We start from the raw sequence: 13,795 nt of genomic DNA, 5'->3' as shown, positions 1-13,795 counted from the left end.
GAAAGAAAACACCGTCATATGTTAAAGGTGGTGAGCTGTTGGCAGCTGCTTTTAGTCATTTGCGTTCGTTATGCGAGGGACAGACGTGCAAGGCTATTTGATAGGTGTTAGCATGCTGCGAATGCTAAGAAATTCGATCTTATAACAAACGTTGTGGCATGTAAGCTAAATAATTCAACCAAGTGATCATCCATCAGCAACACCAACCACAAAATATAGAGGACAGGTAACATTATTATAGGCTACAAGGTTTAATCTGGTTTAAATTACGCTCCCCGACAGCAGAGAATTTTTTGGCGGGAACAGAACCAGGCTAAAATGTGTGGTCTATAGTTTGGCATAGCTGCTTAGGCAATCGACACCCTCAGAATATGTAGGTGAAAGTATTTCCATACCGGTGGAGGCACATACTCGTTCAGACCATACTTTAAACTGTTAAGTCTAGAGCCAATTAGCCTATCTGTGCATAAAAGTGGACATTTGAATTCCCATACTAGTGGGAGCAGGAATAAGTCTTGTATTGATTAAACAAGCTCCTCAGTAGTTGAATTTCAATATTCAACTGAAAGTGGGAAACAGAGATGAAGAAGGCAATTAAATTACAACCATCTTATAGGTATGGATTAAAAATCTGTAGATTGTGGGCAAGGGCGTACTGAAAGAAGGGACTGGTGGTGCTGCAGCCCTCCCCCCTAAAAAAGTCTAAAGGGAAAAAGAACGTTTGAGAAAAAAAAAATTGGTATATATGGGTAAGTTACGTGTACTAATTTATAGAAATACATATGTTTATCTTGGAAAATGTGGAATAAATATTTTGTACTGAATAGTTTCACTTGCATGTTATATATGTATGTGTGTGTGCATGTATGTATATATACATATATAATATATATATATATATATATATATATATATATATATATATATATATATATATATATATATACACACACACGTATGAGGGATGTAGGATACATTAATCTTTAGATTCGCCCCGCCAACCTCCGTGCCGACCACAGCGCGCTACGACGTAAGAGGTCCCAGGTTCGAATCCCGGCCTGGGAATGGATAATCTTGGCGAGTGTATTTTCATCAATTTCGTCATATCATTGCTCATCTTCGCGACTAGCCAAATATAGCAGAAAAGCGAGTAAAGTAAACCCAAATCAATTAATCCAGTTTTGCTCCTTCAAAAAGTTAAATGCTACGTTTGAATTTTGTTTTACGTACACTTCATGCACAGTTAGGCTAAGCGGGACTGGGTCTGATGTTTGAAATGGGATCGGAACCACTGTATGTCTCCACCGGGTATCGAAGCCAGAACTCCTTGATGACAAGGTAACGTCGTTACCACTATGCCATTACGGAGGACCTTCAATCGTACGTACGCTACAGTTTGCGGACCTTTGTGCTATAAGGCAAAAAAATAAAAAAATATTAGGCATGTATTTATAATCTTTTAAAATTGCATGCGTTACTTCGACTTGCCTGTAACGTAGTGTAAAGCAGGTTCTCGTGCAAGGAGACCATTTTGACCACTTCCCATACACCTTGCTGTCGTAGTTGAGAAGTATTCGTTTGTCGGTGTCTCGGCTAGTCAAATGTCCTGGTTGGACAACATGAAAGGGTTTCTTCTTGCACCTCTTGCCACGACAAGACCTCTCCTCCTGAAAAGAGAAAGCAAAGAAAGTAATCCTTCACCTACTGAGGAAAATTTTCAATTCTTAATCTCCTTTGGAACCATTGCTAGTGAGGAAACGTTGTGTTTGATGCTTTTGTGAATTATCAGTAGCATTTCGACGTCAAATATACCAGATAAGATCCATTACATTTTGGAAACGTCTCGGTGTTTAGTGTTTCACTAACTGGTAGAGAGAGTAACAAATGTGTCTATAATTAATTACATGTATTCAATGGCATGCTCAATATGGTCAGAAATACACATGGCCACATTTCGAAATACTTATTTAGTTTGATTTGACTTGACACCAATTTGCGAAATACCAATTATTAACTTTAACACATAAAGTACTAGGCAACAAGCAGCCTGCATATCTAGTATTTGAAAAACTGAACAGAAATTCGAGCAGACATGAACATGTAACACTACGAAAAAAATTATTGTCAATCCCAGTACATAATATGACCACGCAAAATCGTATACCGTAACTGCCACTAAAGAATGGAATTCCCTCCCAACCTCCATAACATCCATCAACAGCCATAAGCTATTTAAAAAGAATCTCAAACCGTATCTACTGGCATGGCAGCGAAATACTTAATCACGAGCAACTTTTCATTCATAAAAATACTCACTGTAACATTTGGCAACTGTGTGCATACAAATCTTATAATTTCATTAATTTATTTCAGTTCATTATTATTATTATATTATTCATTGTTTCAGATTACTGAATATATATATGTACTAAAGGCCAAAGCAACAAACATTAGATACCTATGTTCAACAATTTATAGGTAAATCTGTTTTTCTATTTCATTATCTATACATACAAAATTTAACGAATAAGAACACGCATTTAACACAAGCGTATCTTTTGGAATTCATGACAATATTAGTGAAATCTGTTTCTGTAATATATATAATTGTTCATATTTGTATTGATATGTAATCCTTTTCATATTTTTATTTTTTATTTTCAATGTATACACTTTATTCCATTGTATTGTATTAATCTTTTAGACAAGGGTCTGTTGTAAGAATGGCCCTAGAGGCCGAAACACGCCCGCTCCAATAAAGACGATTTTATTATTATTATTATTATTATTATTATCTATCAATGGTAGTAGTATACAATACAGGATAACCCTCTTTATAGTCATATCCTACCTTACGAAATTCTTGTCAGCGTTGCCTATGCATTTCATCTACAGTAGAGTCGAGGTACTCACCGGCGTCCAATCACAGCGCAGGACGGTTATTTTGACAAAATCCTGTTTCCCTAATGGCTGCTTCGGAGAGGGGGAACTTTAACGTTGTCACTTCTTGCCCAAGCGGTTCATTCGCAGGTAAACGCGGCAGCAGAGGGTCACTGCCATAAAGGCGGTTCCCGCGCCGGATATAAGAGCGGCGGGACTGTAGTTATTCCAATAGTACACTGAAGGGTCAATGGTGGATTTATTTGGAACACGACCCGGCTGATATTGCATTTTGGTGGAATTTATGATCTTTGCCATTGCATAGTGATGGTTGGAGTGCTGACACCTTTACAAATGCAGTTTCAAAAGTCTGCACAAGTTGCCAAATAATCAAATTGTCCTTGTGAAAAACAAGATTCCAGTTAGAACTTGCGAAGATTTTAAAGGTTCTTGATTTCACAGTATACCTAACAGAGTTACTAAATAGTTAGTTCACATTTACGAAAACTTCAAAATATGGGATTGATAATTGTGTGTGTACATGGTTTCCATAAAGAATGATTACAAATTCACATTTTAAAACATTTTAATAACACGAATTGCAATAATCATACGAAAGCATACTGCAGTTCACGTGATCAAACAACTAAAAAAGTTTGTTTAAAGTTCTATCCACTTCGACATGTGCACCTCTGGTTGCGGTTACAGCATGTAAACGCTATTGTAGTTTTCTCCAAACTCACCGTAGCATGTCCCTGTCAACAGTGGAATCTTATTGGTTATTCTGGTCTTTAAATCATCAAGATTAATCAAAAGATTTTGGTAGAATTTGTCCATGGCATAACACAGCTACAGGCGCAAACGAATACCTACTAAATTTACTTTCGCTGTCTTCAGGAAATGGTGTGTATATTAATACATATGCTGCTCTGTCACTTGGAATATAAAATACTGGTTATTAAATATCTGAGGCCAAAACTTTTTGAGTTGATAAATTACACGAACCACAGTATGCTCTTGTATTTCAAGTCATGTTATTAGGGTGTGAATTTGTAAGTAGCCTTCTTGGACGCCCTGTATTTTACTGAATAATAATGAACCATAGCCTCACTACTTGCTAAAAATAATTGTAAGTATAATTTATGATAATGTAAAAGTGTGGAGTGATAAAAAATTATTGTGTAATTTTTGTATGCTGTAGGAATTTTCTCTTGATACCGCACCTCCCCCCCCCCCCATTCTCCAAAATCGTTATGTTGGGTTTTAGAAGAATAATAATTATCATGTACTCGTATATATCTCTCCTCTGAGTGAATTTAGGAGACAAGACTAAGATAAATAACTTTCTTTCCTGCCTGATTGAAAAATGATATCAGGTGCTTTGTTTTCTAGAATATGAAAATATATATTTTAAGTGGAACGTTTTTGAAAGTCGGAGCAGGTAGTATAACTCGCTAAGTTTGAAATCTGTAAAAACTAGGGGCTTTCTGCATTTATTCATTCATCTGTTTCATATAAAATCAAATTTTAAAACATACAAAAAGAGAATGCTGTCAATTGCGTATTACATATGCAATGAGGAATATGTGATGGTAATTCGATAAGAATGAAGCTAAAGCCGACATCTTGTTAGTGTTACCTTCAGAACAGCGTTGCCACATATTTTTGGAATCAAGCAGCTTCTCTCCCTAGCTTGGACGCATCTACGATTGCAGCGTGACCACGGCGTCCACGATGTGTACGTTGATTTGTAATCTGGTTCTTCTGCTGTAATGAAATTAATATACATGAGTATTGAAGATCATTCATCTGAACTGATATGCATGTGCTACTCTATGGATATTATAAGTAACTAATTTTAAGTGCTGAGCCAGGCCCGTAGCCAGGATTTTATTTGGGGGGGGCTCATCTCTAATGAGCACAGGCGTCGCCAGATATATTTTGTAGAAGGGGCAGGCTATGTCACGTGCCAGTTTCGCACGACACAATGAATGTTGCAAGGAGGAATGGTTTCTCGGAATCGACAAGAGATGGCAGCACGCTATAGAAAGAGGAGGGAAGGAAATTATAAAAAACTTTGAGCGGAGAAGAGGAATTATATATATTATAGAAAATTGAGAAATATATAAAAGAAGAGTTCAAATACTATAAAAGAAGTAAATAGAATGATGTATATAGTAAATTAAAAGAATTAAGAATATGGCCGCAGATGAAACGTTTACGAAAGTCATTAAGCGAGCAAATGAATTCAGAAATGTATCTCATCTCAATTTCTTTTTGATTCTCTGACGAGGAGAACATCGTCAGCTTTTGCATTTTTCCGTTCCCCGGTGGCGCTGTGGTCAATTAGACGCCCCGAAGCACTTTACGGTTGCGCTTCTTTTTAGTCGCACTGGGCCATTGGTAGCGCTTGTTATTAGCGATCCTGGTTATTCCCTTTGATCGTTACATAGGAGGTGGCGCTATTGTCAGTTTAGTCGACCCCACTCCTTTATATAAGTATAGCTTGTATCGTTTGCCAAAGAAACGGGGAAAGGAAAGAAAACATATATAAGGCATAAAGAAAAGGAAGCGAGACGACGCAACTAGATTTCTTATATATAGAAGAAATAATAAAAGAAGTATTTTCCATAATCAAAGAAGAAGAAGCCTATTCTATAATCAAAAGGAAAAGAAGAAGAAGCCTATTTATATAATCAAAAGAAGAAGAAGCCTTTTCCATAATTAAAGAAGAAGAAGCCTATTTCTATCATCAAAAGAAGAAAAGAAGAAGAAGCCTTTTCCATAATCAAAGAAGAAGAAGCCTATTCTATAATCAAAAGGAAAAGAAGAAGCCTTTTCCATAATCAAAGAAGAAAAGAAGAAGAAGCCTTTTCCATAATTAAAGAAGAAGCCTTTTCCATAATTAAAGAAGAAGAAGCCTTTTTCCATAATCAGAGAAGAAGAAGATTTCCTTTCAAGAAGAATGTAACCGACGTAGATTTTTGACATATTTCAATGTCGCTATATATTTTTCTCTGTATTTTGTATAGTTCTCAGGATATAGATCCGCATTTAACTATATCCTCTTGGCTATAAAACGCTTTCTTATTTGGAATTCTCAAACAAAGAACCTATCCCCTGAGATTAAGATATATCTGTAGCCGTGGTATATAACATGTAAGTACGTACCCACAAGGGGCGTAGCAGCTACTGATAAAACTTGATTAGTAGAAATAATAATAACAATAATAATTATTACCACGGTTATGGGCCTAATTTTCATTTTACAATAATAACAAAATAAGTTATTAAAAATAAAAATAATCCAAATTTATTATTGTTCTTGTTGTTGTTATTATTATTATTATTATTATATAAATGGAAAGACAACTGTTGTCCACTATGTTTTTTGCATTTTGTACAGTTAGTGTACTGACATTCATGGTTATTGTATTTTGTTATTAACGTTTATACGAGTACACTCCGTTCAGAAAAGGCTTTAAAAGTTAGGGCCAACAATTACTCATAAAGTGTATATTGTGTGACCTCTCACAAAGAAAACTATATATTTTGGAAGCTGTGGATCCATTTAGCTATTCTTTGGATTAAATAGAAGAATATAAAACTATAACCTGGTTCCTCTATTATACACTATTTTTTTTTCAAACTAATGTTTAATCCTGCTAAGGAAGTAAAATTATTTACTTATTTATTTAAATTAGATAATTGTAGGATTTCGGGGTGGGGGCTTCAGCTTGGGCTGAGCCGATACCGATGCCGATGTATCGGTTTCGGAAGATATCGGTTGGATATTATTTTACCGATACCGGTCGATAGTTTTCAGGCATTTTGATTATTCGAGGGTGCCTCAGAAATACCAGGTGAAACTTCCAAGGAGTCTATGCCTCGCGACAGGTTAAGTTTGCAGCAAGTTTTCTGTATTAATCCACGCGAGAACAGCGTTCATCATCTCCCGTGCCAATCTTGCCTCAACCGTTGAGCTGTTCATGTCACAGGCAGCGAGAAAATCGGCAGTATTGCAGCAGAACTATATTCTGCGCGCACGTTTGGGTCTAAATGTGCGAAACGTTGCTGCAAATTTAACCTGTCACGGGGCATAGTTATCCTGGAAGTTATGAAAAATTCGAGCTTTCCATTGATTTTGCACTAATAGAATATGTGTTTAATATTATGATGTAATGTTTCAATATTTTAAAGCAAAACACTCGAAAATTGAATCGCAGTGGAATACTCACCCAGTAATATTAATGAATATTCTGAAAAACATTTAAATGTTGCAATTTTGAAGCATTGGTACCGGTGGAAATCTGTAGGAATATCGGTATCGGCATGGGTTATCGGTTCAAAGTAGTATCGCCTCAACCCTATTTTTTTAATAATATGACATGGTTCAATTCTACTCTATTTCGATCATTTGGCGTGGCTTTTCTTTGTTAATCCCGACGATGAGGATGAGTGAAGAACTACAGTACTTAAAATGATGATGAGACAAAACAATTTTATATTCATATATTAGAAAATAGGATATTTGGCTACGTAGCGCGTTACACTAACCACTCTGCAATCTTAGATTTCTAGAATCTCCACGAAATTAATCGGTGACACAGAAAAAAACTTAAAGTAATAATTTACGTAGAATATACAAAAATTGTGGTTACGGCTTCGAGAAAAGAAAACGATACCGAATGATAATCTTGGACTAACTTTTTCCTCTACTATAGCTTGAGGCGATTTATAATATTCTTAATTCATATCTTGGGAATTACAAGTAATGAGACAATTGGAAATAAAACAAAGAAAACAGCTTGCAACTTACTCTTTTCGTGCTTGTACTTTACTGTATGATACCACGGAGATCTCGTTGAACTTTGCGTGTGACTGTTCTGTGAGTGATGCGGCATGTACCATTGATGCCTTTGGTAACTGGAACTCTGTGGACGAAGAAATTGGAGAACACATTAGTAACTAAATAAGGAAGGCATTCAAGTTGTGAACTAAACATACACGAAGGTAAATACGTGGGTTGGAGATTTAATAGTGGCAACACTGCTGTATATACACCATGAAACGGAACCGGTGCTTTTCGCTTATATTACACGTTAGTTTTGTACCTAACCTACCTCCCAGTAAATGGACTTTCCCTTCCAACACTAGGCGCATGCGCAGTGACGAAAGGAATAGAGTATCGTTGGAGTTGGTGCTCTAAAGTTGTGTGATTGTGTAGTCAGAATCCCACCAATGTGAAAGCCGTGGTGACTCTCGTGTACGACTGTGCCATACCTCAATGACAGACCGTCAATTTACAGTTACTTTTTGGAACATAATTTGCGAAAGAAGAGGAGACACTTTCTGCTGAAACCTCCCATCATTTTATAGGACAATGCTGGGGTGCATGTAGCGCAACCTGTGGCTGATTTGTTAGCACTATCGAGCCTGCAGATGCTCTACAAGCCCCTGTGACTTTGATTTGATCCCTAAGATGAAGAACCACTTCGTGACATTCGCTTCCTAACCGTAACAGAGATTCTTCAGGCATTAGACCGCTCTATTCGAACCATCAACAGAACAGGCATACTAAGACTTCCACATTGCTAGTAATGGGTTGTACACAAAACTAATGATTACGTCGAAGGTCTGTAAAAGTTTCACAGAGGTATATCTTTTGTATCTATGGTTGCCAGACGTCCCGTGTATACGGGATTGTCCCCTTTTTTAAAGAAATGTCCCGGTATCACGGAAAATGTTCTCGGGACGCCCATTTGTCCCGTGCTTAGCTAAAGAAATAACGAATTCAAATTTCAAAATCATTTTATACATCATATTCTCTATGATGACTGTTCAGTGGACCAAAGAACGAAATCGGCTGGACTTAATGACAGTGGAAAGCATATTGCAAGTTCTAGTGAAAGAGAATAAGTCTTGTTCTGAATTTTATAGTAATACATTGGAAAATAAATGTCCTTTTAAAGGACGCCAAGAGTTCACTCAGATATTAATCTATTTTGCCAAAATGTTAAAAATTAGGGATTAACAATGCTTTATACAGCAATTGATTTTCTAATGTTTAAAAATGTAATAAAAAATAAATTTATCTATATCCATGTCTATATAATCTGTATGTCCCGTTCTTTTTATTTTAGAAATCTGGCAAACCTATTTGTATCATTTGTAAATAAATAGTTGCCACTATTAAATATCCAACCCACGTATAAACAAAACAAATTATTAACAGCCATGTGGCTGTTCTACATTGGACATTTATTAGGAAAGCCTAGTCGTACGCTTCACGCTAATTTTCTTATTCAAGGTTTGTTCAAGTAACATCTTTAAGTGTCTCTCTCTCTCTCTCTCTCTCTCTCTCTCTCTCTCTCTCTCTCTCTCTCTCTCTCTCTCTCTCTCTCTCTCTCTCTCTTTCTCTTTCTCTTTCTTTCTCTCCATCTCCCCCTTTATGTGTGTGTATGTGTATTATATATATACTAGCTGATTAACCGGCGTTTACATGTCACCCTCTTCCCACACCCACCCCTAGGGGTGTCAGGGGTGTCTAGAAGTTGAACGGCATTGGAAGTGTCCCTATTCATCTTAGCGACCCCGAAAACTATTCAATTTACACCAATATTAGTCGTTTTCGATTATTTTTACATGTCACCCCTTCCCACCACCACCCAATAGGGATGCCAGGGGTGTCTAGGAGTTGAACGGCATTGGAAGTGTCACTATTCATCTTAGCGACTCCGAAAACTATGGATTCCACACGAATATTGGTTCTTTTTTATTATTTTTACATGTAACCTCTTTCCCACCCCCACCCCATTAGGGGTGCCAGGAGTGTCTTGGAGTTGAACGGCATTGAGAGAGTCACTATTCATCATAGCGACCCCGAAAACTGTGGATTCGACACTAATATCGGCCATTTTCGATTATTTTTACATGTCACCCCTTCCCACCCCCACCCCTAGGGATGCCAGGGGTGTCTTACCCCCACAGTATTTCTTTCCAAATTGTAAGTCATATGTGTACAGATTTTGGTCATTTTCAATGTCACCAATTAGCTTAGCGACTCCTAAAACTATGAATTCGACACTAATCTTGGTCATTTTTTACATTTTAATTGTCACCCCCTCTCATACTCCATCCCGATAGGTGATGAACTTGAACTGGAACGGTATTAAGAATGTCACTATTCATCTTAGCGACCCCGAAAATTATGGATTCCACACTAATATCTGTCGTTTTCGATAATTTTTGCATGTCACCCTCCTCCCGCCCCCCAAGGGTGCCAGAGGTGTCTTACCCTCACAGTATTTATTTAGAGATTGCAAGTGATACGTGTGCCAAGTTTGGTTGTTGTCTGAGCCTCCCTGATGGCGCAGTGGTACCGTCGTTGCCATGTAATCAAGGGGTCCCGGGTTCGATACTCGGTGGAGGCACATAGTGGTTCGGATCCCACTTTAAACTGTAGGTCCAGTCCCGATTATCATTACTGTGCATAAAGTGGACTCAAAACACCAAATCAATCAATCAAACCAATTTTGCTTGATATTGCTCCAGGCGTTCGAGAGTTATGCCGGTGTAACGGGGAATTTGGACTTCGTAGAAAAGTGACTGTACAGTCAATTTTCTACAGAGAAAAATGACTGCCCTTTTCAGTTCCCGTCAATTAAGCAGGGGGTAAAATATCCCCGTAGAAAAATGACTGCCTCTCAATTCCCACTTAAAAGAGGGAGTACAAATTCCCCGTAGAAAAGTGACTGCCCAATTAAATCCTGCTTATATTAGAAGGGGGTACAGTTTCCCCGTAGAAAAGTGACTGCCCCCTTAAATACTGCTTATATTAGGAGGGGGTACAAATTCCCCGTAGAAAAGTGACTGCCCCCTTAAATACTGCTTATATTAGGAGGGGGTACAATTTCCCCGTAGAAAAGTGACTGCCCCCTTAAATCCTGCTTATATTAGGAGGGGGTACAAATTCCCCGTAGAAAAGGGAAATTATACCCCCTCTTAATATACGCAGGATTTAAGGGGGCAATCACTTTTCTACGTGGAAATTATACCCCCTCCTAATATAAGCAGGATTTAAGGAGGCAGTCACTTTTCTACAGAGAATTTGTACCCCCTCCTAATATAAGCAGGATTTAAGGGGGCAGTCACTTTTCTACGGGGAATTTGTACCCCCTCCTAATATAAGCAGGATTTAAGGGGACAGTCACTTTTCTACGGGGAAATTGTACACCCTCCTATTGTAAGCAGTATTTAAGGGGGCAGTCACTTTTTTACGGGGAAATTGTACCCCCTCCTAATGTAAGCAGTATAAAAGGGGGCAGTCACTTTTCAACGGGGAAATTATACCCCCTCCTAATATTAGCAGTATTTAAGGGGGCAGTCACTTTTCTACGGGGAAATTATACTCCCTCCTAATATAAGCAGGATTTAAAGGGGCAGTCACTTTTCTACGGGGAAATTGTACCCCCTGCTAATATAAGCAGTATTTAAGGGGGCAGTCACTTTTCTACGGGGAAACTGTACCCCCTTCTAATATAAGCAGGATTTAATTGGGCAGTCACTTTTCTACGGGGAATTTGTACCCCCTCTTTTAAGTGGGAATTGAGAGGCAGTCATTTTTCTCTGTAGAAAATTGACTGTACAGTCATTTTTCTACGGAGTCCAAATTCCCCGTTACACCGGAACAAACACACATACACACACACACACACACACGCACGCACGCACACATACATCCATTTGTATATATTAGATATAGCAAATATTTGCAATGTCCACAGGAAATTTCTCGGGTGTAGGTTATGTGTTTGGTAAACAAGGCTTAGCGTTAAGAGGCCGTAATGTGGGGGGGAAATGTGAGAGGGCAAATGCCCCATACGCCTCCAATCGCCAGAACTGATAATCGATATAGTTTATCTTAGTAATGATTTATTCTAACGCCTCACTTCGACGCTAGATACCCTCGAAAAAAAGGAATTATATTCTCATTGTATGTAACGATGCAGTACAGGCTAAAAATACCATTAATTGGTTGACTTTGGAGCAGATATTTTAGCGGTTGGATCTTGTTGTACATGAAATATCTGTAACAGAGTGGAAAACAAAACATCAGATGCCAAATCTGTCACTCTGTCTGACCAGATGTCTCCACACTTCGCAGCAATATCATGAATCATAAAAAAAATGTGTGGAATTCCCTGTTCTGACTAAAAAAATACATTAATTGGATGATGAGCCGGCCGTTCGAAGAATCACTGAATTGTGCTTTGCATGGGAATTTAATCATCAAACGCACGCAAACGACAGGAAATGTCGTGCAGGTAGGGAAGTGGAAATTCCCTCCTATTTCATAAACGAAAAAAGGACAAAATGTAGATATTTCTAATGCGTAATTTCTACTACAAAGAAGAGACTATACCAGGATGCTTTCAAAAAAAAAAAAACGAAGAAGTTGGTTTCAAGAAAATAACCAAAGCAACTGCTGGTTGGAGTCAACAAGCCAGTTGTGACAATAAGCGACCACTTAGGCTTTAATAAACTCACACAAGAGGTTAAGAAAATAGCCACGAATCACAAACTACGCCAAAAATTGTAATACAGGGTGTCCCAAAATGATTACCCTGATTTCATAATGTTCTTTCTCTTTAGTGATTGCACTGATTTTGATTTTTCTCTTGCAGATGCGTTGGACCAATCGTCGAGTTTCTCTGGCTCTCTCAAATTAATATGCAGGTTCTTCACTAGGGGCGCTGCTGCTGTTTAATCTGAAAACATGGCTTTTGCACAAGAAAAGGTTCAGTGTGTCGTGTGACTGGCTGAGACGAAATCACCAAAAACGGTACAACGCAAGTTTCAAAATCGCAGTGGAAAACAACCCCCAGATGTGAAGTTGGCAAAATCTTGGATGCAAAAGTTTTTAGATACAGGTACAGTCAAAAAGGGTAAAAGTGCTGGGCAACCATCGACATCTCTGGAGACTGTTGAAAACATTCGCGCAGCCTTCCATGCATCACCAATAGCGATTTTGAAACTTCCGTTGCACCGTTTTTGGTGTTTTTGTATCAGCCAGTCACACGACACACTGAACCTTTTCTTGTGCAGAAGACATGCTTTCAGATTAAAGAGCAGCAGCGCCCCTAGTGACGAACCTGCATATTAATTTCAAACAGGCAGAAACACTCGACGATTGTTCCAACGCATATGCAAGAGAAAAATCAAAATAAGTGCAATCACTAAAGAGTTATAACTAGGGCTACGATTTTTATGACTTAGCATATTTTTTTTTGTAAGGGTGATGTTTTCCCCAAACATATAGAAATTAATATTATGAAGAAACTAATAAAATTAAGGTGCTTTTTAAGGGCATATTTTGGCATATTTGGCCTTTTCTGCGTGATAGAGCATATTTTGATGGATTTTCGGTCATATTCAGCATATGATCGCATTTTCAAGAAATATACAGTAATTTGGAAGTGGATTCGTTCTTACTCCCATGTTTACCCTAATTTTTTTCTTTGGACTGTAGCAAAATCTTTTTAATTTTTATTTGGAAATTAGAGAAAGTATTCATTGTGTATTGCAACTCAGGGCACATTAAGTGAACTCAAAATAGTACATATGTGAAAATATCTCAGCATTTAAATGTTAATGTTTGAAACAATCCAGATTCAAATTATAGTGCATATTTTGTAAAATTTTAGGTCATAAGAGCGTATTTTATTTTACATATTTAGGTCATAAAAATCCTAGCCCTAGTCATTATAAAATCAGGGTAATCATTTTGGGACACTCTGTATATTACTCTTTGGGTACTGATATATGGTTGATAATCACCAGGTGCAGCGCCAGTAGGGTTCGAAGGGGTGCTTGCTTATCCCTTTATTTTCTTCCGCACTACCTTCAGCACCCT

At 37.8% G+C, this 13,795-nt stretch overlaps 1 protein-coding gene across 1 annotated transcript in view; it reads right to left on the bottom strand.

Moving 5' to 3' along the window:
- Positions 1-13,795, bottom strand: part of LOC146003240 (uncharacterized) — a 126,663-nt gene that overhangs the window by 53,555 nt on the left and 59,313 nt on the right. The window contains exons 2-4 of the mRNA XM_083141415.1: positions 7,700-7,814; positions 4,520-4,647; positions 1,489-1,667 (exon numbers count right to left, since the gene is read on the bottom strand). Coding sequence (XP_082997541.1) covers positions 1,489-1,667; positions 4,520-4,647; positions 7,700-7,814 — 422 coding nt within the window. The remainder of the gene's footprint in view (positions 1-1,488; positions 1,668-4,519; positions 4,648-7,699; positions 7,815-13,795) is intronic.

This window comes from Lepisma saccharinum, chromosome 20 (assembly GCF_977018435.1).
Source record: "Lepisma saccharinum chromosome 20, izLepSacc3.1, whole genome shotgun sequence".
NCBI classification, from domain to species: Eukaryota; Metazoa; Arthropoda; class Insecta; order Zygentoma; family Lepismatidae; genus Lepisma; species Lepisma saccharinum.
This window is presented reverse-complemented; position numbering and strand designations above follow the sequence as displayed.